At 38.0% G+C, this 27,557-nt stretch overlaps 1 protein-coding gene across 8 annotated transcripts in view; it reads right to left on the bottom strand.

The window, feature by feature from the left end:
- Window positions 1-190: 190 nt before the first annotated feature.
- The window catches only part of OTUD7A (OTU deubiquitinase 7A), a 146,513-nt gene continuing 119,146 nt past the window's right edge, over window positions 191-27,557 (bottom strand). For 7 of the 8 annotated variants that reach the window (XM_054837210.1, XM_054837211.1, XM_054837208.1 and 4 more), the window contains 5 exons: window positions 22,292-22,419; window positions 20,307-20,456; window positions 13,826-13,940; window positions 13,495-13,579; window positions 191-11,515 (listed from right to left, as the gene is read on the bottom strand). In XM_054837210.1, the coding sequence (XP_054693185.1) occupies window positions 10,082-11,515; window positions 13,495-13,579; window positions 13,826-13,940; window positions 20,307-20,456; window positions 22,292-22,419 (1,912 nt within the window). In that variant the 3' untranslated portion in view covers window positions 191-10,081. The remainder of the gene's footprint in view (window positions 11,516-13,494; window positions 13,580-13,825; window positions 13,941-20,306; window positions 20,457-22,291; window positions 22,420-27,557) is intronic. The other variant, XM_054837213.1, reaches the window with a different exon arrangement.

The raw sequence follows: 27,557 nt of genomic DNA, 5'->3' as shown, positions 1-27,557 counted from the left end.
AGAAAGCACGCTTGTGATGAGCCAGTTAACCCCGTCTGTTTTGCAGCATGCCCCTTGCCGCTCGTTTCTTTTCTGCGCTTCAGTGTTTCCCCAGCATAACACTGAGGAGAGTATACAAAAAGCACAAACAAGAATTCAAGCAAACGGATACTTTAGAAATAAGTTAATTTTATTGAGTAGGCATTATAGCTTCTCTCAGTTTCAAATAATGGAGAAGCCAATTCACACAGATTACAGAGCTATCAGTTACTTTGAGTAATCTTTCATAAAAGAAAGAAATTAAATACAGTTCTGCTATAAAAAGTGCGACAGTTATAACTGGAAGTTTTTCAAAACAAAAGCAAGTTGTACTACCTATTGCAAAAATTGGTTTAGTGCTTTAATACTTTACAAAGTAACAATCCAACTGCTAAAAACAGCTCTTAACACATCATCTTTGTCAAAGTATGGATCAGATTAAAAATGACATTTCAATTGAATTTGAATGAAAACTGCATGTAGAAAAGGTTCTCAAGAACTCACACTTTTCACAACAAAAAATATTCATTATGCTTTAACATTAATTAATACTCCTATTTCTTTTGAACAATGGATTTAAACATGATATGGCAGTCAGCTTAAAAACGATCAACTGTTTTGTTTGCAGATGAAAGTGACTGCAACCAATTGCATCTTTAACTTATGAATAGGGAAGGGAATGGGAAAAGATAAATTCACTCCTTTCATATGGGGTAAAAGGATGGCATGAAAATGGTCAAACACTGAGAAACCTGAAAAGTCACTTCAGCTTTAAATAAATTTCCGATATATCTATAATATTGGTTATTGAAATCCTAAATCAATCTTTGCTAAAATAGTATAAATTTATAGAAGACAACAAGAAAGTCAAACTCAGACTTTGAAAAATGAGAAGGATGGTATGACTATGAAGAAGTTGAATTCTTAGCCAACAAAAATCAGGGAGACTTGCTTTAGTCCTTATTAACATTTACTTAAGCACTGGTGGGAGCCAACTACTATCTTTCTTTGAAATATGAACTTCAAGTACAAATACATTTATTGTACATTTCTATGGTTTTAAAAATGCTGAGTTTGCTAGGTTATTAGAAAGAGTTACATTACCTGTCCTGATCTTTTACACTTTATATAATTAGCTTTGGTTATAATTGAACAGAGACTCTCAGTTAAATGAGTAAATGAACTTCAATAAACTAAGGGTGTGACATCTGTGTTATTTTGATTCTTGTTCGGGGAGACAAGCCACTCTACATACAAACTGAATTGAGAAAGTAAAATCTTTATTGGAAAATCTACCACAGGCTTTAAGGACAAAGAGCTTTAGAATCTGTCTAAGGAAATTGAAGATGAAAGGAAAAATGAGAGAGATGTACAAACAATTTGGGGAGGCCATATTATACACAGTAATAGTAAAGTTATGATGAATTAGCTACATATGCCTTTTGTGTATAATAATTCAGACTGTCCTTCAAGATTTGCCTGTATCTGAGAGGCACTGGGGTTTAACAACAAAGAATTGCATAACAAAAAAGATGAAGTTATGAAATGGCAGAAATACATGTAAACAGCATTGGTATTTTCAATGTTTCATTCAGCTTTTTCCATACAAAAATGTTAGTCACAAGAATCAATGAGGAAGAATGAGGCCTTCCAAGGAGAACAAAGTCTTTCAGCCACACAAGTCAACTTTGAGGCATTATAAGTTGATAACAGTATTTTACATCTTAAAATTGAATGCAAAATAAAGCTCTAGACAGATTCCAAAAAGAAAACGAGCTCTACACAGATTTGAAAAACTGCTTCATAGCTGAATCGTGATGAGACGGGCACATTACAAATGCAACAAGGAGTTTGCAGGGTAAGAACAATAGGCTTGGGAAAGACATAGAAGTAATTGCTCCTCCCCAGGAAAGAGCACAAACCTAATCTAGATCATTGGGATAGAGTTTGATACAAAACTGTCAAAGCTGGCCTGGAATACTGTGGTTGGGAACTCCTAGCTGCTTAGGTCTATGTGGCTAATTCCATTCGTTATCTAATCCTGGTTTAAATCCTGTTTGTTCTCCTTGGCTTATGGTGAAAGAACAGAGATTGACATGTGCATGCAAAGCTCTCTGAGTGGCTCAAGGGAAAATAATTTTTTGTACTGTACACAATGTGCATTATAGAAAGACTGTATTTACAGTACTCAGAATCTTGAGCAAATAAACAATAAAATCATTGCTTAATTTCTGTTAGTATTAAAACATAAGTGCACACAATTTGCAAAGTTTAGAGATGGGAGCGCTTCTATCACGCCCACATGGCTATGTTTCAATTCATACCTGATTGCAAGCCCATTATAAGGAGACATAGGGCATTCTCTCAGCCCGAGATGACACGTTTTGCTGCTACATCTCCTGCATATTTTAACCAAAAGCATAGGGAAGAGGCTTTGTGTTACTTAAACCTGGAGGCAAATGACAACAAGGCAGTGTTCCACTTCATCTTTACTGCAGAGATACTGTTCAGACACAATGGGCCAGAAGGAACTGTATGGGTTCTAAAGGCAGGAATGACCAGACTTGCTCTGATTTGGCTAGGTTGGCCGCGGCCCTCAGGCTCCCGACACGCTGTCGGGCTTTGTCAGGCAAAGTTTCTGTGCCAAAGGGTTCTAATTTTATTCCGTGGCAAAGCAGTTCACAGGATTTACCTAAAGGTGGCTTTTACCTCTCAGCTTGCCTGAGGGGAAAGTGCAACTCCAGTGTAACTCCATTTTCATGTGTATATTGATTTTGCACGTGAACAAAGGAAGAACTGAGTCACTGTCATACAAGCTTATTCTTTTAACTTCCCTCCTCCCCCTTTTTAAAAAAAAACCCCTCAGCATCTGAAAGGGGCAAAATGAAAATGAAATACACAACTTATGCACAGGAGTTAGGCACTGTTTAGTTCTAACATTGGATTGTACTTTTGCAATCTCAGATGATTCTGCCACTGGAGTAGAATTGGCTTTGTTTAAGAAGGGAAGAAAGCTTGCCATTTTTCTCTCCCTTCTTCCCCAATAGCAAACCTCTGCAACAAAGTAAGAGACGTTAGATGCAGAAGTGAATGGCAAAACAACATTTCTCTGTTTTCCCAGAATACAGGAAGACCTAAAAACATCCAGTCTGAACAGGAAATAGATACATCTTAACCATTTTCCCTCTTTGTAGTATTTTGGTGCCATGGTTTCTCCCCTAGCTACCATTCTCTCTCTCTTTTTACCCCCCTCTCTTGACTAAGGTTTCCTGACACACTGACACTTATCAAGGAATTACAACTTTTTAAAGAAAAATTTCCTTTAAGATTACAGGTTATTCAGATGAATACGGTTACGTAGACTAGAGCAGGCTAGAGTGTTTTACAGCCACGGTTAAATGAGGAAGTGGGACAGAGGCCGCATCCAGTTAAGTCACTCTCAGTCCCCAGAGAGTCATAATTTTAAGGCTGTTTGGAACATGGTGGCTTTTACCCATATTGCGTGTTCCACAGTGCAAATGTGCATCAGCCATTTCAATTCTCTTGGTACAGTACATGCATTCAGGTAATGGGAGATAAAACAGCAATCAGAATGGCATATTCACTTGAGAGGGAAAAAAAACCCAAACAAACAAAACAGAGTGAACATGACATCCAAGAAACAAAGGCCTTATATTCCCTCCCCAAAATCAGTGGAATACACTAGCCCCATAAAAAATGCAGCAGTTAAATGGACAAATACATGGTGTTTTGGTACAAGGCAAGTCTCTCCACATTCAAGTAATCACTTTATGAATAAGCCCAATTATTTGTTCACACACAGAAAATCGCTAAAGAGAAAATGTAAGTTCCATTGACCGAAAAGAAGTGTAGATTAATAAAGAAAAGACTTGAATATGTGTTGGAGTAATGCTCACTTGATTTTCTGAAACCAAGAAAGAGCTTTTGCTCCCACTGAAATTGATGCTCCATACGTTTTAAAACCAGTCTATGTATTAGGAGAAACTTAGATTCAAAATCTTAACGTTAGGCATCCAGATTTGAAAATTTTGGTTGCAGTACATACCTTAAAAGTAATTCTTAAACAAACAAACCCCAACAAATCACAAAACTTATCGAATTTTAAAAACTACACTGACTCCCAACTTAACTACGCAGTAGTTTGCGAAGACTTTTTTGCACAGTTCATCAGTAATTGATATGTAAAGAACAAGGGACTACGAAGAAATAAAATCTGAACACTGTAATCTGCAAGAAGCTAATGCATTTTTGATATATATTAAGATACAATGTATCTGTGAGGATAACACCATTATGCTCTAGAGTGATTTTCTTCCCACAGATGCTGAATGATTGCACTAGTTATTAATTCCTGATTTTCATTTTGAAGGAATAATAAATCTCTGATTCTGTTTTTTTTAAAAAAGCAAAGTAATCCTACTCCAATGGATTCAGAGTGCATTACGAAGTCAATATCTGTGCAGAAATGTTTCATTTGCTAAGAAAACTTTCCAGATGAATGTTTATTCAGAAGCTGCTTATAAAAGTGGCTATTGGTACAGACTGGAAGGAAGAGTAGAATTAAATAGGGACGGATAGTGTTGTACCAAAATATATAAAGAAAAATTTAAAGCTTTTCAATTAAAAAAAATTTGTATATTCAACTCCCATTAGATATAGATGTGCACAAGAGACAGAGCAGTTAGAAAGAACAAGTACATTTACAAAGCTTTCTTTTCATGGTTAATTTCTACCAGCATTTCTGAAGGTAACCTACTAAAATGATGACCCTGTTTATAATAAAGGCGCAAAATATTGCTCTGTAGCATATTTTGAAAATAATATAAAAATAATTTCTATATTACAATTTAAACTTGGCTTGTAAAATTCCAACATAATACAGCCTTAAGTCTACAAACAGAACATACTTAAAACACCTTTGTGTTGTTTTCCTCTCATTTTTAACAATATAGTATTTTAGTCATATACACTGGAAATTGATGTGCAAATTAAAATAGATGGTAGTGTCCGTTGCTGGAATAATTTAAATTCTATGCTAGATACTGTTTGGTGATCCTCTATGTAAGCTGCCACACCCTAGAACAAATACTCTTCAAGTAACACTGACAGACACTTAAAATACACTAAGCTGAAAAGCCATCTACAATCAGCATCAGTTATTTTGCTTCTCTGGACCTATGTTTGTTTGAGATTATTTGGGTTTCTATTAACGTAAGGGTTTTTACGTGTGCAAAACATTCCCACTGTCATGAAGACCTTACTCTCTTACTAGCTCATACTTGACTTTCACAGCTTGCAAGTATTGTGTGTGTCCATGAAGCACCTGATTTAAGGCCCCCACTACTAACAGGATTCTGTCCCGGGATTTCAGAGGACAGCAGATTTAGCCCAAGGAGGCCTAAGGCTTTCCTCTAACTCAGGCAACATTCGCATCAATCCTCTCACTGGAAGAGGCAGCCTGAGGGGAGCAAACACTGGCTAAAGCTCAGGCCTTGATCCCACAAACTTTTATGCTTTTTCCTAACAGTTATGTTAAGTTTCTATAAATAAGCAGTCTCCTGGATGTCAGGGAGACTATTCCTATCAGTGAAGTTGAGCACCAGTGTAACTGTTTGCAGAATCAGAGAGTTAGAGGGCAGTATTTTGTCAGATCTGTGCTGTGCATTTTTTGATATCTACACATTCATCACACGAGAAGTAGATTACCCTGAATATGCCTATATACACAAGGACTGATATTGCCTCAGCAGACTGCTTTGATCTGCAGTCAAATGGTGCGCGAATCCACATTATGCGTCTCTCCTCACTGCTTTAATACTGCTCACATCATGAGCTTTGCAATTTTAGAAAAGACGACTCTGAGGACTTCACTTGGCCTATTTAGACTTCTTAAGAAATAAGCAACACAAAGATTTCCAAGCACAGCATTTTTCTTTCACTGATCCCTTTAACGTTACCTTTGAGTTAGGAAGAAGGAAGTAATTGCTAAAGAAAGCTGGGTCACACGCTATATTTCCATTGCATTTATAAAGCTTAATGAACCATACCAACAAGAGGTTAATCAATTGTTTTAAAACCCAAAATATCTTAAGTTACTTTGGATAATCTACACCACCTTCTTCTGAATGAGCTGCTTGTTAGCCATATGCTACAACTGATACCCACATCCAAAAAAATATTTGTAAAGTCTAGCAATAGTTTATTAACTCTTTATAAAGTGTTTTAAGTGGAACTTTAATATAAAGTGTGACTGAAACCCATTATGTATTACAGGCCTCCTCTGGTACGAACAGACCTTTCTATCAGAGTTTATAAACAAAGTAAAAAAATTGCATAATAGGTTTAAGCCTTTTTTAAACTAGAAAAATTCACACATTAAAAGGTCCCAGCTTTCTCCAACCGAAATATCTCTCAGTGATTTTGGATCTATTCTGGGAAGGTGTAGCCTACCCAGGATTTAGTCTGTACTTTTGAAACCTGGACAACAGTGGTAATTGCTGAATCACTATCAAGGAGAGAGGGAGGAAAAAGCACATACAAATGCAAAAACATGCATGTGTATTGCAGCCAGTTGAGCTGACAGAAGAAATGAATAGGGTCCTCCACACCCAAAACTGATATCTCTACAGCTGGGACCAACTGGTAACTCTAACAAGCTCTGGAAGGTACAGAGAGGACAGATCAGGCACAAAAGGACTTGCTGGCCTGTGGGCTATGTATGCTTTCAATGTAAGGAAAAAATAAACCAAAAGAGCAGTCAAAGGTTAGCCATTTAGTGCAACAGAAAAATACATTTGAAGAATATTCCCTCTCACGCCTAGCAAAGGAATGACACCATTTCTTTCAGTGCTGGTGAATGCAACTCATGACAGTTGGGAATTCTCTCTGGAAAAAAATAGGTAGAAGATTTCCTCTCATAGCTAGACTCTGTTAATGGGACAATCACTTCTTCAGGAGGCGGCACTGTTTCTCCATGTTTGGACTGTTTAATACCAACTATGGTATCCCCTTTAGACAATTGCCAAAATAGCTCAGAAATAAAAGGGGGGGGGGGGGGGCGAAATCACAGTATTATCCAGAAAAAAAGGACAACTACTAGGAAAAGATGGGTAGATTTTAGCTGGCAAATTGCCTTGTAGGCATGCAACTTCTTTTCAGTATCAGATGTTAAGGGACAATAAAATAGTGGGATAGTTGAGGAAAGTTCTAAAAGAAAAATATTGAACAAATGATTCAAAGAGCTACGAAGAAAAGGATTATGAGGAAACAGGCACAACTAAAAAGTGTTCTGTCAGTATTTCATCTAACAGGTATTTCAAAATGAGCAATCCGGCAGTGGTTAATATTTATGGAAATATCTGAGTGACTTGAGGACAACAGTGAACACTGAAGTTTGGTATCCTATACAGATGAACCTATTATTATTCAGAAGACCAATTAATTTTTCAAAATAATCTAAAATACAGGTACAATCTTTTCAGTAATTTAGAAGAGTAATTTATCTAAACATTGACCAGCTGTAAACCTCTTTCTTTTGTGAGTAGTAGATCTTAAAAACATACTATAGAAAGAACTCCATTGAAAAATGGGAAACAGCAAATTCTCATGGTAATTGCTTATTGTTACATATGTGCTGTTATCTTTTTCCTCATTCAGAAAAGATACAACTGACTTAAATACATGGGCTGGTGTAGTTTGCTGCTAATGTAGTATTTCTTAAGCACAACTTTACACAGAAGCAATTCTCAGAGTATCAAATGCTACTACTACTCTAATGCTCTAAGAATTCTTAATTTTTTTTTTTCCATAAAGTTTTATCCTGTCAGTTTTCTCAATCTCAGCAACAAATACAATCAAGTGTGATATTTGATTTAACATGATCTGGCTTGTTTTAGCATAATCTGCAATCACAGATTTCTTTGGCAATGAGAACTTACACGTAATTACAACAGTTAACCAAAAAAAAGACACTGCTTACCAGTGTACACAACTGGAGACATGAGGTTTAGAATGTGCTTACCTGAAGGACAGAAGTCACATGGAGTTTTAACCTCTCATTACACGTACCAGTATTTCCCTTTTAGGAAGGAAGGCAAATTCAGTAACGCTCAGTGTATGCTCACTATACGGCAAGAAATACAAAGTACAGGTCTGCATTCATGGAACAGCTAACATGGCAAAGACCACGACTTTTTAGGAGTGGCTAATGGACTTATTTTGAAACTATTCTTTAAACCTCCCATTCAGCAGAAAACCTAAAGATGCGGTCAACTTTAAGTACCTACTCAGTTCCACAGATTTCAGTGGGACATTAGTAAAAGCTGATGTGCTTTGCCTGAACGCCAGTACACATCAACATAAGTTTGTGTATCTTGTTTCGCAGACTACTTTAAGCTTGGTTTCAAGGCTAACTAGGATTTACTGTCTGCAAGTGAAATGGTGCCACCCACATCAAGAGTAAAAATTGGGGTACAGCAGAAAAGAATCAGAAACACAGACTCTTTGGCAAAGAATCTTTCCTGTGCGTGCCAGACAAGTGCTATTCCATAATGAGTAAGGCAGAACTCATGTTCTGCACCTTTAGGTGGCAGAGTAAGCAGTCTTGAAGGCAGTACTTCACCTATTTGTGGAAAATAATCTCTTTTAAAAAAAAAAAAGTAGGTAGACAGTAAATGAGCCATTGCTTACAAGTGTAACAACACTAAAGATCTATTCTTATTACATTATGCCAGTTGATGGTGGAGGGGGGCAAAACCAGCGAGTTCAAAAAAACTTCCTAATGTCATACATCTATTTTAGCAGTATTTGCGGTGTCTGCTTTATGGCAATGTTTCTATAAACCAAGTTTTATTTTCAACAGTATTGCAAATACTACTGTAAATATTTGGATATCAGACTCTGTAAATCTGTGCTAGGAGCTGCCACTCATACATGGGACCTCCTGACTGGTACATAACTTACTCTAGGAGAAGACTCAAAAATAGGTGGGGCCAACACTCTGCTAGAAAGGCTGAGAAGTAGTTACCTTTGCAATAAGTAGGAATACGGAAGGAATATATAAATAATGATTAAATTGATGCAGTGACTAAGGGAATCAATTGATGCAATACATTTGTTTTGACAAGCAGTTCATTCAGCACTAAAATGATCTTAAATTTCCTAGCTGGTCATCAAATTTCCCAAATGTAATAATTTTTTTATTTTTATTTAACTTTTCTCTCAGTTTTAAAAGCAATGAAAATACTACTGAAATTCAGGTGCCCAAAACTATACTATGTGGGGGGGGGTTTGTGATGTGAAGTCTTGCAAGTCATAATGTATCTTTTTATAAAACCTGTTTAAAAATTCAGTACAAATAAAAGTGGCTTAAATCTACTTTTTTTGTGGAAATGTAGAAATAACTGGTAAGAACTTAAAATTAGGAAGAGCTACAGCCCTCATGAATTCAGACCTTTCACTCCCATTTCCCCGGAATCATTCAATTTCATACTAAAGTATGAAGTACTGAGTACAAACATTAGTAGTAATGCAATATGCTGCCATGTTAAAACTGTGCAGTATGCAAAATCACTACCCTCCTGAAAAAAAAGGCTATGAAAAATTTAGGTTTTACTGAGGAAAAAATACTCTCATAGTAGCTATAGAATTTCAAATGTCTGCAAGGCAGATACTACCCTACTACAACACCACATCTCCGGTATTATGACTTTCCCCTATCATTCTACTACCTGAGTGATGTCAGTGTAAATTCAGGCACCATTAGTAAATTTTTGACCAAACATATACACAGCACTGACAAAGGAGTAAACAACCCTTCAGCTTACCAGTATATGTAAAAAAGACACTGACAAAATGGAAAATAATATTTTTTTATGATAAATTAATCCTATTATTTCCTCATTACCCCGGAAAAGCGAAAAGCTAGACACTATTTAGTCATCAATCCTTTATTCTTTTTTTTAAGGATTCCTTTTACTGCAATTCAACACTGTTTACTTTGTAAGTAAGAAAATGGTAAAACTAAGTAGTCACAGAAGAATCCTCAATGCCTGTGTCCCTTGCTTTCTCTCTCCCTGCGCTTTAACTCTTCTTTGTAGCAGTATGAACAGTAACTTTCAGTCTCAGGACGACCATAAAAGGAACAGTTCTCCTTCTTACAGTGGTTCTGCTGGGTGGAGTATATTGGGCAAACTGTGCTTCTGCCTTGATTTTTATCATTGTTCAACCAGGTCTGAGGAGCATCCTCATCAGCATATTCTAAGCAGTCTCTAATATCACCAGTATTGAATCCATTTGTGTACGTCTGAGACTTGTGTTCAGTGGGCATGGCGTAGCTCAGCGATTCCACTGTGTTCACTGTACGGATACCGGATATCCGGGCTGGGCTATAGCTTTGAGAAGACAGCGATCTGTTTTGTTGGGGATAGGTGGCACAGGTTTTTAAGGTGCCAACCACTGGCTTGTAGGTATCGTCTTGGAAGCTCGATGGCTTGGGGTTGACATCATGCAAATGAATGACACTTTGCCTTTGAACAGGTGGCGTATGGCTATAGTGGGCAGATACTGGAATGGGTCCGCTTTTCTTAGCACCATTACTAGGTGAAGAAAATGACCCAGGAGTGGGACTAGTGCGATCTTTAAATTTTAAAACCAGTTGAGTTGTATGGCTTTGAGGCAAGACGGGTGATGCCCTATCCTGAGGAGATGTTTCTAGTTTTTCTTTTGAATATGCTTCTGGCTCCAGTTTCCTACTAGATGACCCATTCAGTGCAGCCTTTTTCTCAGCATCCTTTCTTTTCTGTTCCTGCTCTGCATTGAAACGCTCCTGTGCACTGGTCAGGTAATAGCCTATCATCTCCTCGTGGAACTGATGCCTATGACTGGTCAAAAGAAGGCCAGCAAAAATAAACTTTCGTTCACCCTGCATGGCAGCTCTCAAAATATTGAGGCTGAGTTTCACATCAGTGCTGTACTTCCATGGGTCAGACTGCTTGTCAGAGAAGGATTTAGTGTTCATCTTTTCAACGGGTGAGTTGCTAGCTCTGTCAGTTGGAGATGGCGTGGTCTTTTCAGATGGAGAAGTGCTTGCAGACTGTCCAGATTCCTCTTTGCTTCCTTTTCGAGACTTAGACTTTTTCTCTTTGACCTTCTCTACTGCATCACCGTTTTTGCCATTCCCTGAATTGGCTCTGCTCATTTTGCCGTGCACCAGGCCTCCAAGACCACCCATATTCTTCTTCAGTTTAATTCCCAGGGTTTTACTGAGGCTTCCTATTTTATTGGCAACTGAATCCGTCCTGGTTTTGTCTTTATCTTTCCTCTGTTTGTCCTTTTCTTTTTCTTTACTGTTTTTGCCATTATTGCCGTTGGAATTACTACAGATGGAATCTCGGTCTGAGTCCATTGAGTCAGCCAGAGACTGAACGTCTTCCCCGGCTGAAGCTGTAGGGGATTCTGGTTGAGCCAAAGGGGCCTGCTATGGAAAAGTAATTATAATTAGATACAGCAAAATCAGTTTCATACAGGGACATGGTGCAAAAAAACCCCAATATGGATTTTGACATTTATTTTAAATGCATTTTTTGATTTATGCACTGACATTTTAGATGGGTTTCTACAACAAATAAAGCTTATTTGGCTGTGCTGACTATGTATCTTGCTTGTTTCTACGGTAGCTTTTGGCTCATTTCAAGCACGTTTGTAGAAGAGAGGTCAGTCATTCAGAGGTTCTGTGAAAATCAATGTCTGAATAATGGAGAGATGCGAGTTAGAGCTCCTATGGAGGGAAGGCTGCAGCACAACCTCCCTGCTCACGTTGTCCAGCTGAGCAGCTGGCCAGCACAGTGCTCGGCCCTTCAGTAGGAAGCAGCTACAATACAGGCTGCCTCTCAGCCACGGGGGAGACAGAGAGCACGGAAAGGAACTGGTAATACTGTGATGGAAGGGAAATGAGGTTCTGCTGAAAGCTGTGAGGGGCATGCAGCACACAAACATGGATGTAGTAAGATTTCAAAAGTCATTATGTTCAAAACCCAGCTTAAATTGATTTCTTTTCTTCATTGTTCAGGTCTCTGGTGCATGAAAATCAAAGGTACGATGCACCACAGCTAAACATCTTGCCTGAAATATTATACATTAAACTTAAGCAAGTAGACTGAGTAATACAATGAGGTGTATTCATTCTTATTAGAAATACAATGCAGATAAAACTGGTGTCAGAAGTCTGAGTTCCAATTTATATTTTAGGCACGGTGATAAAACACCTTTCTTGACAAATGCAATAACAAGGATCCTAGGATACTTTAAAATGTGGCTCTGTTCATTTACTCTTGCAAAACTCAGTCTTGCTTTCAGGCACCGTGAAGCTAAAATCTGCTAGAGATATATATGAAACATTTAACAAACCATAATGATTCAGAGAAAAAAAAAGAAAAGCAGCTCTGGAGATTTATATACTTCCAGTATAGAATTGCACGCCTGCTTCTGATCCTGGGTACTTAAATGTGTTCTCTCTCTCTCTGGAATCCCTGAGCATCCTACCACCCAGGCGGGAGCAGAGCTGTTATCCCCACTTGGCAAAGGAGGAAATGAGTGCTAAAGTGACCTGACCATGCTCATGTGGCAAGTGTGAAGCAGGGAGAGGTAGCCTAAGTCCCACAAGTTTCAGGCTTACAGCTTACAACTATAGGACCATTTTGCCTCTCCTTTTTCTAATGTGGCAGCTACCACTGTAGAAACTGCAGAAAAATGGATTTTTCCCCTCCTGCAGCTTGTTAAATACTTTTTCCTTTTGTGTTCTCTTTCTCCTTACGAATCCTGTCTGTGTAGGCTGCCCAAATCACCTCCATCCTCTCCTAGCAACATTTTGCCTCCAGACTAACCCCACAATCTATTCAATGTAATTTGCAGAGAAATTTGCGGCTGACTAGGTGCCAGCTGGGCATGGTTCTAAAATAGCTTTCAGAAAAAGAACCAGGCTCCAGTTCAGCGCCAGTCTGTGGCCTTCTGTCAGCCACTCTAAACTGGGAGCTGTCCAGGGGTGTAACTGTATTCTCAGAAGGAGAAAGGACTTGGGATTGGTGACCTAACAGTGGCATTACGAGAGCAAGCCAAAGTTCTGAGAAAACAATGGTGAGAAAAGGTCTATTTTAAGCTTTTTCTGAAATACACTGACTACTGAAATAAGTAACAGAACGATTATGCTAGAAAATACATTTCAGAAGAGAGTATGAGTTGCGAAAATATACAAGCAACTGTGTTATTAAATAACTAGAAGAAAAAAAAATATCTATAAGCCTGATTGCAATGATAATGAGCCATGAGTGACTTGTCCTGCTGCAAGGACACTTAGGTCTTTCCAGTCAGCTGGTCAGTCCAGGCAGCCTACCCTACACAACACCCTGCCATGCCTTGTATCTCTCATCTTGTTTAGACCGAGGGGGAAGTTTACCTTACCCGTGTCTCAGATGGTATGCGTATCCATGTTACATTCATATAGCTGTGCAGAAGATTAAGCTTTGCCTCAAGAGACAGAATCAAACTAAAGATGAAAAGAGAGGAACAAACAGTCAAAACCAGCCTGAAAGAAAAAGCAATACATCTTAATGGGGAGAGATGTAACAGCAGCCTGAATTGTGGCGGGCAGTTGGAGACCCACCCATGTCTTCTCCCATGTAACCAGCGAACATGAACAAAGCCCTCTCTGTTAGCAGTTCTCCCAATACTTCCATCAGGTACAGCTCAAGACATTTTACCGCTTAACACTAAAGTCACAGAAAGGTCTTACTTGGCCAGTCTGGTGTTATCATTGTCATCTTTTCCCCACTCCCAGTCTTTCCCAGGATCAACCGCAAAGTGCAAAGGCAGTAACTTGTGTTCAGAGTCAGTCAGGGGGATCACCGCTGAAGTAGAGAAGAAACAAGGATGGGTGGGGATGACAAAAGAAAAAAATATTTAGCTGTGGGAAAAAAAATAGTTCAGCTGTGAAAAGCAGCATAACTGGTTGAAGAAGAGCAGAATTTGAGTGTGCTGCAGCATTGTCTCATCCACAGCACCACAAACGATTTATACCAGGCTCCATTTCCCTATTTTGATATTTGTGCAATAGAAGAGAACAGGGAGAGGTTAAGAACTTGATTGCTCCTGGAGTGAAAGATAGTCACCTGTGGAGGAGGGGAAACTTCTGGGAGAACAACATTGCCATTTTGTAATGTAGAATAAACATTTCCTGGATAACCATTAGAATAGCAGAAAGCAATAAAAAGTTGAAATACTCCTGCCTGTCTCTCACACAGATGCACATACTTGTTAATTATTGTGTTTTCAGTTTAGTACCTTTTTGTTTTCCACTGCCAAAGAAACAAAAACATATTGATAACAGCATTAAGAAAGAAAGCAAAGCGCAGTTACAGTGATTTTGGACTCAAAGAGTGGATTAACGTAATTGAGGAGCATATATATGGGGTAAGAGGTCAGTGTGAGGCCTGTCTTGAGCATAGTGAAAAGACCATTACTGCTGTTCTATCCCAGCATTACTGTCTAGCTGGTTTGGCTCTTCTGTCCTTTCCCCTCTCTGCTAGGGGTCTGCCTTCTGACACATACCTTAGTGACTCTGCTTGGTACTCAGCATGCAGGGACCGCACTCTGATTTTACAGACTGTCTATCATTCATCACCAGCAAGAAACTAAGAGAAAAACACTGTCAACTTTAATTAAAGCTAGCAATTTGCTTCCATTTCATTAGGAAAAAAAGTAAAAGCTGTTGAGGGACTGGGTGGGATCCTCAGCATGGTGCAGATCACTGCTGCTCCTCTGACAACCAATCAAGTAATTTAATTTTCTATACTAGAATCCTTAAGGACGTTGCCTAGGTATTCATTCCAGCAAGGCCAAGGGGCAAAGAAACCTGGAGAAATCACCCAAACATCATGGCACTGAATTACTGAAAACTGATTACACTTACTGGTTATATGCTGTTTATAATCTGTTCTGCAGTTCAGAAAACATATGTTGTCAAAACAAAGGTACAGCATTTTTGGTTAAATATTGTTCCTCACCTGGAAGAATGCAGGAAATTTAAGCTGCATTTTAGATTAACACAGTTCAGACAGTTTGACAACTGCAGAAAGTATATATACATATTTTCAGCTTTGCAGACTGGAAATAAAAAGGTGAAACCTCTACAAATTTCATGGAAATGTTGCCCTCTACTGCTTATAGTAGGTAATTCTTGAAATATTTTCCCCATATTAACTGCAAGTATAGTATAGAACAGTTGGAAGATTAATCAACTTTAGTTGCAGATACCGCTGTAAGATGCAAGCACAGAAAATAATATTGTAAGAGAATTTAGCTCTTTGAAGAAACTCAATGTGAATAAGTGGCAGAGAACTCTGCAGTTCAAAATACACTGTAAAGTGAGCCCCTGTAGCACAAGAATGTTAGAAACGCACAGCAGAGGTGACAACTGCATAGACTTTTTAACACCCACTGGCATAACATGAGGGCTTACCCTGCTGCATTCAATGAAATTATTGCAACAAAGAGGCTGGAATAACTGAGAACACAATTAACTGATCGTGTTTCCCAAGGAAAACACATACTTTGCCAGTTAACTGAAGTACTAGCAGGTACTGACTGGACTTAAAACTGAGCTTACAATGCAATATATCAGTCATTTAAAGGAAGAAGGCAACTTAGAAAAGAGCAGCATTGTAAGTTCACAACACAACACTTCCACTTGCTGGTAGCTCCTGGCCTTACAGGTACAGGCTGGCAGAGAACTGGGAGTATCATCCTGAGGGAGGTGGTGTTGGGAAGCCTGGACCAAAGAACTGTCAGAGACATGAATTGGCCTCTTTGGGATGTAAACTCAAAGAGTAAATTCGAGTTTCTTTTCTAAGGACAGCTTGAAACTAACTAGTTTTCACATAGTTCAATAAAGAATCATTTTTATAAACAAATTTTAAAGGAATCCTTTTTAAAGCTGGCTGTTTCTAATGATACTGAAAATACAGCTATTAAAAATGGTTAGTGATACTCAATTTATTAAAATCTTAATATTTAAGTACAAAAAGTTTAGAGCTGTCCACAGCATGTCACTGTTGTCTTAACTAATGTACACATTATGACACATTCTGTCTCCATCTTCACACAGAAATTTGTTAACTATTATTTTTCAAACTCTGAGCTGAACAGAAACTATCTACTCATTCTAAGGGATAGTCTGAGGCTGCTATGAAGCACTACCATCTTCATGCAAAAAGAGTCTGCTAAAGTAATGGAGTTTTAAAATTCTATATTCACTGCAACAGGTTTCTTCTCTCTCAGGGAGTTTTGTTTGATAGCTGGGGTTTCTTGTAGGAGGAGCTCCCCATGTTCCTGACAGAAAAGTATTTTAGTGTTAGGACTGCAAGCAGGACCCATCGTATTCATTTCTAAAGCAAACCCAACAGATTGTAGCATCTTCCTGATGCCCAGCCACATCACAGAGTTTGCAACTTTGGTGCGGTAGTTTGTTTACACTTGGGTTTGGACACTCTCTAGGTGAAACCACATTATTTGAAACAGTCCTAATGCCAAGAGATGGCATACATCAAAAGTAACAGCAATTATTTTGTCCATGGCAGTTTTAAGACACACTGAGGACTTTCATGCAGTTCCCCAGGTGGGTGTATTGCCTTCTGTGCTGTCAAGTCACAGTGTTTCTCAGCACTCATCTTCATGCCTCAAGTGTTATTACTAATCTCCTATAAAGAACAACATGTTATTTCTGAAAATACTAGTAAAATAAAATGCTGTTAAAAACCACTGTCAGACCTCTTGCACTTGTTATTGCAAACTGATTGTGCACAGGCTGGCTGGCCAAGCATGGGAGTGTGGGAAGCTCTCAGTTCAATGAAGCAGTCTTAGGGGCAGTTGAGAACTGGTCTTTATTTTCCATAAACAAAGACACAAAACACCTGCATAAACATAGCCTGCATGAATACAAAAGTATTTATAGGTTTTTAATGAGATGTTGTGGATTTCGAAACAGGAGGACCTTTGGTGACCATCAGAATACTAGCTATGTGCTAGTAAAAAGACACCACGTCAAAATGTGTTTTAATCCTCTCCAGACAAGAGGATGTTAGCATGTTTTCTCTCTCTATTTACATTCATAGTAGTGCTCAAAATGATCTGATAAACGACTAGATGCCAACTTCAGGCATTCACATCAGCAGTTATTTAACCACACATATTTCACAAATATAGGACATACTTTCTCCTCCGCAAGACAGCTTCTCAGCAGCTTAAACATGCATATGTGTACATGCAGTAGTTCAGACAGCTTCAGGTGCTGCTCCTGACATCTGCTTACATAGTTAGAGTATAAATACTACGACTTTAAGTTACAATCGGCCTGGCTATCAGAGATGCTCCTTTCAGAAGTTGTAGCTCTGAGCTGCATTCTGCTGGTTCAAAATCTGGCCACGCACCTGTGCCATTGTTTTCTGACTCTTAACAATTGTAGCTCTCCCTTCCTCTGTGCCACAGCTGCCAACATCTCTATGCTGACAAGGTACAAAAAACTAGGCATTATTAGAGCATCCTTGTGCCAATCTATTTCCTGTTACAGCATTTGAAGAACAATAGCAACGCTGTGTTAGCTGTTAGACTGCTGCAGTCTCTAACAGCAACCAGCTTGGCAGCTGAAAGCTAAAGCATTCCCTTCATCCCAGACAATGCCAAGTGCTCTCTGCTGCTCCACAGAATTGAAGCCTGTGTATTCAAGGCCCTGCAGTAAAAATATAAAATTGGATCATACAAAACAAATACTATTTTGATTCAACAGCCCTTGTAATTAACCTGGATGAATTTATACATGAACAAAGCCAACATTTAACGTTACTGATGCTATGCTGGATATTTGGTAGCTTTTTCTCTCCCAGCACCTTTCCTGTGCAATTATAGGTGTAGGAAAATCCTACAGAAAGACAGTTGCTAACCACAAGAAGTACGTTTAACGTTATTGCTAGCACTTGTGGAAGAAATCAAATATGTGACCTTGTTATCAAACCCAAGATCTTGCTGCATGTAATTAACAGGAATATATGGCTTGTAATACTAGGAATATTTCAGTAGGTGGCACCAAGGTGTAGCACTGAATACTTTAAGACATACTGAGAAGTAGGGTCAGACCAGCTGAGTAGTTTCCCTCACTACCTTTCATCAATCCTGTCACTTAGAGGATGCCACAATAGCAAAAGGTTTGGTGGGTGGTGGTTATCTGCAAGGTTATTGCAGAGATAGTTAACTTCTATGTATTCAATCAAATTATTTACACACATAGGCTCCTGTAAGGCCTGTGATAATGAAGTATTGTATGAAGGCAGATAGACGTGCCTGAAATAAATGAGGTTACTGTCAGTCCACTGATAATATTCCAATCCCAATTGTTAGAAAGAAGAAATGAACTCCACCTGCTCCAGAAATTTCATCTTTCACCACCAACAGAACTCAGACCTAAAAATGATCAAGACCAAAGACAGGGAGGCATGGTCTACAAGGAGACAACTCTACAATTTGTAACACAGACATATATGCAGGAGCTGCTAACTTAATGGCATGTTGACACTACAGTCCTGGCTGCAGCATATCATCAGCAACCATCAATAGTGAAACAGTATCCTTAAAAAGGCTCTCCAAACTCTATCTTCATTTATATTACATTATTGCATTAAAATGGTATGAATTTGCTTTGCAGACTTTCATTTCTCACAAGGTGTTTCGCATCGTACCTCAGTGTACTGCTTCAGAAATGGTTCCTATGTGAAAAGCATTCTCCTAAGGGCTGTTCTTCTACAGATTGAGGGCTAGAAGGCAGCTGCAATGTCCCAGTGCATAATGCAAAGGCCAGACCTACTGCCAAGTACCCACTTACAAATTCCTGAAATAGCTATGTACCACTGAAGGCTGAAGAGTTGGACTGGATTGATTTTCACATTGAATATCTGACATCTAGATCAACCTTTTCTCCATTACTGTCTTATGATTCAGTCTCCTCTTCACCAACACAAAGTTTGCCAATATCACATGCAACCCTTTGTAGAGTGTTTCCCATCTCACATAACCTTGTGTAAAAAAACTCCCCCCTCCTTCCAAGAAGGATGACTTAGCTAGATGTGAAATTCTTGCATGAAGATGTCTACAACAAAATTTATTGTTGTAGACAACAAGAGTTTCTCTCCTCCTTTGCATCATTTTAATGAGCGTACTTTGCACGGCTGCAGCATGCTGTCTCATAAGCATGGAAAATGCCTAATACATCCAAAATCAGATTAAATGCACATAGGGTTAGGGACTTAAATTAAGGATATTTAGTTGCCTTTAAACTACTTTCTAGGAAGGAGGACTAAATGAAATGCACTCAGGAGATTCTCAACAATCAGCACACATTCCATGTTTACTTTAGAGGTTTATGCATTCATAAGGGATTTAAAACACCTCTGCACTGTCATTAGGAAAAAAAAAAAAAAAAAGATGACATACCTAACAGCAAAACTCCACTGAGTTTTTCTAGAGCCTTGCCATGTTTTTGGAAGAACACTGTTCCCTTCCCCACAAAAGGGAGCAAAGACAGATAGGAGTTAATCTCACAGCTTTCTATTATTAAGTAAACAGGTCTTCCAAATAAGGGCAGTTATAGCTAGCTCCTAGGCTGTTGATGCAGGAACACATCCAGTCCTGAAGCTCTTGTCACTCCCAATCCCATATCCAGGAAGCTCAAACTTGACACAGAAATATCTGGTCAGACTTTGTTGTCACTGTTCCAAAGTAAAACAGAAGACAGCAAGATGATAAGATGGCAACTAAATGTTTTTAAATGAGAAAAGTGCATTTAGCACGCTAGAAGAGAGATGTTTCCATTACGGGAGCTTTCCATAGTAATGACTCACAATCTTCTAAACACTTTACTAACCCAAATTAACCAAGGCCTTCAAGAACCCAGAAGCACAGCAGGTAACTACGAATATACCTATTTACAGATATGGAACTGACAGAAAAGGTTTCAGTGCCAAAGACAGACAGTGATAGCACAAGGACCAGGACTGAAGAGTTCTTGGCTCCTAGTCTTGCGATCAGACCACTTAGACTCCTAAGAATGCAGAATAACATTTAGTGGATATTGTTTCCTTTCCGATAGACACACACACCTACAGGTAGAAGAAAGCACTTTGTGCACTGTATTCACTATATACCCTTGGGTTGCTGTGGTTATAGCATACCTTGTTCTCTCTGTTGATCTTTTTGTTCCATGGAAACAAGAGCAGAGAAATGAGCCTGATCATAGGCTAGCACAAGAGGTGAGCAATGGCATCTGTTTGGTAGAACTTCAAGTGGCAAATAAATTCCTCCAAATGGTATAGGTGCAAATGCTGCAAAGAAAAATGAGATTTTAACTATGTCAAAGAACAGAGGTTCTACTGTATGTAACAATTGTGCTACAACATTTTCAGAGCTTCAGGAGAGCAGCCTGAAGTGGAGTAATTGATGCAGAAAACAGTCATAACAACAGGTAAAATTTCATTATAAAACCGTCAAGAAATAGACTAAGAACAATAATGAAAACATTCTGCTCTTATATGTATTTTCCTTACTCTAATTGTTTACTAGTAAAGATATTAAGGTCTTATAACAAAATCTTGATGACTGTCACACTCATATGCAGATTTGTACCTTCCTGTAATACTTCTAGGTAGAAGGATATTTTCTAGTAATCAGCAATAAATACACTATCAGTTCTCTTGGTAACATACTCTGCTTATGCCTTGCATTAACAGATTTCTAAAGGAAACATTACGAACATGTTTATAGTCCACACGTCATCACACACATCATATATGTATATGTATGTATATATAATAATGATAAGGAAAGATAAAAAAAATCTACAAGTAGAATTTGAATGGGATGCTGCATCTGTAAGGGCAAAGCTCTTTTCTTTGAAAGATTCTACACCTCTTTATATATAATTATGGGAAACAGCAAGTTTGGGCAGGAAAATTCTCTCATGGTGTTTGCTTCTGACCAATTATTTTTCTGTTTGCTCTGAAAATATGGATCCTTATTGCTGAAATATTTCCAAAATGAGCATAAGGAAAAAGTAAACCCAAACAATGCACTGTTTTTATTAGAGACTTTTTCTTTGAAAAGTCTGCCATGTCCAGACTTTGGGATGGAGCACAGTATTGGTTTTGAGGCATTAAATCTACATTTTGGTGAGTCTACCCAAATTTGACCAAGTTATTACTCTTTTTGAAAACCTGTATTTTGTGCATACAACAGTTAAACTTGATCATGCTGGTCCATGAGGCCAGCGGTAAGAAAAACATTGTGACAGAATCAGATTGGATCAAGCAGAAGAAAATGCAGAGGGAGGACAATTTGGGATAGGAAAAGTTATGAGGAAGTGAAGCAATAATGATCGAGTCTGTCAGAGGACATAGCGATCATACAACCATTACTTGTAGCTCACAATCTGAAGAGAAACTGAAATTTGCCTGCATTTTCCTGTGGAAGTAAATTTCTGTGAACTCCATCACGTGTTTAATGTCCCCCTTTAATCAACCAAACACTCTCCTTTAGTTAAGCAACATACTGTCATTAATTAGTATTCTATTAGTTTATGGTAAAAAGTGAGAGTGATTAATTTAATCATTCAAGTCCTGCTCAGACAGCTGTCCCACTGGCTCCACGTATGGATCTAACATTTGTATGTTCACATGTGCAAACTGAATAAAACGTTCAGGAAACTTTTGAATGAGAGGCTGCAAAGGAGTTAGTAAAAACAAACCCAAGATACATACATTCAAAACCCAATTTTTCAAAGTCAGATGAGATTGATTTATGCAAACTTTTAAGAGGCACCAAAATAACACAGCAAAATTAGAACCTTGTTAACCTAGACCAGTACGAAATGTATTGTTCTGTAATTTGGTTGTTATTAAGTAAATAGTAAATAACTACGATAAACAGATTTTCAGTGAGACTTACATAATTATCCTGTATTTTTTACTTTTATGTAATAGAAATGGATTGGGTATCATTCTGCTCTTCCTTTCCCTGCCCCCCCCCCCCCCCCCCCCCAAAAAAAAAGGCAGCAGCTACCCCATAAACACTCAAGATATGTTACAGCTGGGTCGGTCTTTGTGATAGTTTATGATTGATTCAATTTACATAGGTGCATAAATTTCTAATGAAAAACTCTTACCTTCTCCCCCCGAGTCTCGTAACATTGTGTCTGCTACTACAACAATAGGTCTTCTCAAAATATGGGCTAAGACAAAAACATGGAACTCTTCTAAGCTCTCATACACTGGATCTTCTGAGTTATCAACTCTGGAAAATATGTTTTTGGAAATAAAATAACAGCAACAGAGAAAATGTTTTCATTTGCAGACTGCACACTAGTTCAGTAGTCAGCAAAACTCATTACTTTCTGGTAGCCTAATGGCAATAAAAAAGGTAATTTTTAGCCAAGCTCCTGGTGTAAATCTGCTTTTATCACAAAAATAATTTCATGTGACACCCTTGGCACATAGACTCTGCAATGAAAGGTAAGGGGGTTTCTAGTTTCTCCAAACAGAATACAGGTGAGTTTACTTTGGCAATGTAAGAAACATTGATGTCAGCTGGAGTAGGAGGAATTTAACTTACATATTGGTAATAATAAAAGAAAAAAGTTGACAACTTTGTATTTTTTTAAGATGAGGAGGGGGTACCTGTGTAAGGAACTAGAGATTCATTTTCCTATTAGATTCTCCAATAAGATTAATTTCACCTACTTTCAGACATCTAAAATCAGAAGTCTAAGCATGTGACCTTGACAGCCTCTATGGATAACAAAAAAAACATAGGCACATCTGGAAGCAGGATCATCCCTCTCTTCTTAAGCATCTTCCCAAAGATGAGATGAAAATTTTCATTTCTTTTTACAGAATACAGAAGGATTCTAGATCATGATATAGGTTGGTGAGAGAAGGCTAACCATTTTTGCCAGTGGAGCTTTGTGTTTCAGAAAACACATAGAAAGAATCAACACAAGTATCTTATATGGTAGGAGAGCAGAACGTAATGTTCAAACAGTAAGACAACACTATGGAGAAACCCAAATCTTTTCTTCACACTGGCCTTCCACAGGTCTGATCCAAATACCACAGGAACTAATGAAAGTCTTTCTGTTCTCTTAACCTAGCTGGAGCAGATACAAAGTACTTCAAAAAGTGGAGAGATAAATTTCATTTTTAGATTAAAATAAATGTGTTATTGAGGAGTATTCCATAGGTCAAAGCAGAGTTAATTCTCAACCAGCTTCACAATGAGCAGGTAATTTAAGATAAAGACAAAAAAGTGTTGTTCTTGGAAGGAATTAAAAAAAAAAAAAAAACCAAACAAAAAAACCTGATGTAAAATATAATTGGAAGACAATTTGAGCATTTGAGTCTTCTGCACTCCGGAGAGTTGTTTCTTCCCTTCTAAATGTTGATACCATTATCGAATATATATCTTGGGAAAAAAAAAAATTATTAAATTCATTATCCTTACTTGGTGAAAATGCCTTTCAACATCTAGTTCTCCAAAACACAGGTATTAAGTGGTAATATGCTGACAGTATGGTGTTTTGTGTCAAAATTAATCCTAAATTTCAAAGGTGGCCAAAATGAATAAATTACATACCAAGTGACAATATGTTTTAACAAAAAAATGAGGCTGGGATAGTTTGGGCAGTTTCTGTTCTATTCGCAATCTGATGTCTGAAAGGCATAAGCAATTACAGAAGACAAAGAAAAACTGAGTAACAGGATGTCTATTAGAAAAGATATCTGGTTGCTACAGGAATATCAGAGAAAGCTCATGCTAGGTTACATAATTATTATTACCTAGAAGAACACAGAGATAAGACATTTAGGGAAGCCAAAAATGTGTACAGCACAGATTCGCGATTTTCTCACGTCAGTACTAAAAAGTTATAAAAGCCTCCAGGGAATCAGTCCCTGTCAGATTCATCTACAGCCTATACATCTATTCTCAATAGCATCAAGTGTCAGAAATTCAAATTTAACAACAGAAATCAATAGCGTTAAACCCCCACATAGAAGGACAAATCCTTAGAATATAATTTATGGGCTAAAATCCTTAAATTCAGTAAAATACACCTGTGCTATCCTATTCATCTGAATACATTAGTCTTACTTTTCCAACTGATACCAATTTCAAATCCCCTTTTTCTTCATATATGAATGGACAAACACAATTGCTAAGTATGTATTAAATGTTCTCTTTTACTGAAAAGCTTACCAAACATGCAGTTACATGCTTCCTGGCTCAAAAATTTGACAGCAAGAAGAGAGAAACTTTATGTTAAAGAACATGTGCTACTAATTTCTAGGGACATGCTACTAATCACTAAATGCAATGTGGTACTTTTCCCCCAAAAAGGTAAGACTGAAAACCTGACTTAAAATTGAGTGACAATATTAAAAAAAAAAAAAAAAAAAAGTTTTTCCAACCAGCATCAGTATGATCAGTATGCTTTGGATCAACTCCACAATCTTCCAGAAAAGGGAAACGCCCAGCACCTTTGGAAAGCTAACCTCTAAAGTCAATCATTTATGAAACAGATCTTTCTTTTATCTGGACTGCAAGAATAATTCTGTTAAATTCCCCACTTCTCTAGCTGAACACTTCCAAGCCCTTCTATGACTTCATAAGCATTTTATAAAATTTTTGGGTTCAGTTACCCTCTTTCCTATTTTTCTAGTTTAATGTCAGTATCACATTTTAAAGCTTTGCCTCTGCCTAGAAGACGGAAATAAACACACTAGATGGAAGACGACTGAAAAACGGCACGGTTGTGGGAGGCAGACCAAAGTAAAGATGCTAATTCACAGCTGAGTGCCACTTAAAAATAGAATACAAAGCTTCTGTGAGACACGACAAGTAAAGGTGGACAATGTAACCTAGGCACACTCTCAAATGAAGGTAGCGATTCTCCTCTTACTGTTAGATGTGCACAGAAGTTCCATAATTAACTGTCAATTTTCATTATATGTGAAAAATAGTAACTGAACATAACCGTATGGGCACTGCTCTAGAATGTATGGGACAAATACAGTAGCCTTCTCTGAGGTCTGATGGCATCCAGCCCATCCCTGGAACTTTCCATTAAAATCTTTCATCCCAACCTGGGAGCACAGCAGGATGGAAATTATTGACAGTAGGCTGATGCAGGATACAAATTCTCTGATCGAGCAGTGAGACACCTCTCCTTCCCTGTATTCCTCTTCCTGTTACCCAAACTGGTCAGGAAATTTTTCCTGATGTTCAAACTAAATTCCCAGTTTTGTAATTTCCTCTCATATTTCTTACTGAATTCTTCTCCACTGCTGGCTGTGACAGCTTTTCAGCATTTGCAGTCCATTACGTCACCCTCAAATTTGTTAGCCAAAAGAAAGTTAGAAGAATCACGTTTTTGGCAAGATAATATGCTACAAAGATCTCCAGCTATTTTCTCACGTTAGTATTTCCAGACTATCAGTCCTAAAGTTTTTCTTCAAGTCCTCTAATTATTTGTCAAGTCCCAGTTAAGGAGGTTTCTAGAAGTGACAGGCGTATTCCAGATGCAGCTATATCAGAACCTTTATCCCTTTGGTCAGCTGATGTCAATCCTGACCGCACAGAAGTTCAAAATTCCACTAGGCTTTTTTACTTTTCAATATCACATTACCAAGTTGCTTGATTCACTATTTATGATCATATTGATATATTTCAAACTCTTCTCTTCTGTTACACATCTGTTTTCCATTGCTCATTTTCACAAAATCACAGAGTGGTTGAGGTTGGCAGGAGCTCTGGAGGTCACCCTGTCCAAGCCACCTACAGCCAGCTGCCCAGGACCCTGTCCGGACAACTTTTGAAGCTCCTTCCAAGGAGGAAGACTTCACAGCCTCTCTGGGAAACCTTTTCAATGTTCAATTTTATTTCATCATTGCCAGTGATTCACGTGGGCCATCTCATATTATTTCAGTGCCACTGCTGAGGATTCAGTATGAATTTTCCTACAGATTAATGAGAATGAAAAATCATCATTAACAAGTATCCATAGCAACCTGCCACATCCTTTGATCCACTTTTCATTCCATTTTTTTCCTGGATCTTTATTTATGCTAACTACATGGACATGAAAATTTTGGACAAAATAATTTTGCCAGTATAACATGGAAGCAAAGGAAATTTAAAAAAAATGAAATTAATTCCTTTGTTCAGGTAAAGTTAATTTTTAAATAATGAAATCTGCATACATAAGAGCATATAAATCTGCATTGCAGAATCCTGCTCAACCAGGGCACTCTGACTAAAAAATTTCTCATGATTGTAAGAACAAATTAACAAAAAAGGAAAAAAAACCAAACCAAAACAAAACCAAAAAACAACCTCTCAGTCTGTCCTACAGGACCACTGATACCTCAAATCCAGACAGGGTGGACTCAGCACTCCAAAGAAATTCTCTCTCCTGTGGAAAAATCCAATTTCTACTGCAGCCAGTAATGAAAAAAACCCTCAAAAAGCTGGAATGGGAAAGTCACCTACCCAGCTGTTCCACATGGCTGTCTGCTTGTAAACTCTGAGCAAGACCTGTTTTCACATTCTTGGATTTCCTTCTAAACAGCTCCCTATGGTAACCTTGCTTTTCTTTCCCATTCATACGCTCCAGATTCTCAGTTGGTCTAACAGACTCGTAACAGCTATTCCAAGTTTAGATTAAGTTTCAGGATTCATGCAGAGCAAGAGACCAATGCCTGCAGACAGCTGAGATGTACTGAAACAACATGACAAGTATCAAGTTCTTCAACCTGGTGATTAGGTAGAAGCATGAGACCAGAATGAAATCTGAGTTCATGTCTCAATCTGCCACCACTCCTTTTCTGAAATCTCTTCTTCTCCTGCTTAAGAATCCCAAAATTCAAACCAGCATACACCACAGCCACGCTTTACTAGCAAGTACAAATTTCTGCTGTAAGTAGGTGTAGGAACCTATCCGTTGATTTCCTTACACAGTATTTCAGCAATGAGCTTCAACTCAGACAAAAAAATTGCACAGTAGTGAGACATTTTCCTTCTTCAGAGGGGGGAAAAAAAAAAGGTATACTGCATTGACTAAATGAGATACAGAATGTGAATGTTTCGAGTTGCAATTTTTATTTCTTAGTCTTTAAAAATATGAACACTTTTTTCTCAGGCAAACCAATATATAGGAAGCAGTTTTCAAGGCATATAATAAAAGAGAAAACATAAATCAACTTTCCCTCAATTATTCTGGTTTGAATGCTATTTTGTATTTAATTGTGCGGGAATGCATGCTTTTGTGTAGAACATCATCTGTGGCATGTGAGATGCCACCATCTGTCAAATAGGAAATAGCTCGAATTCAACAAAAACTTGTTAAATAAGGAAAACCCCAATCACTATGTAGGTAC

This window comes from Grus americana, chromosome 10, assembly GCF_028858705.1.
Source record: "Grus americana isolate bGruAme1 chromosome 10, bGruAme1.mat, whole genome shotgun sequence".
NCBI classification, from domain to species: domain Eukaryota; kingdom Metazoa; phylum Chordata; class Aves; order Gruiformes; family Gruidae; genus Grus; species Grus americana.
This window is presented reverse-complemented; position numbering and strand designations above follow the sequence as displayed.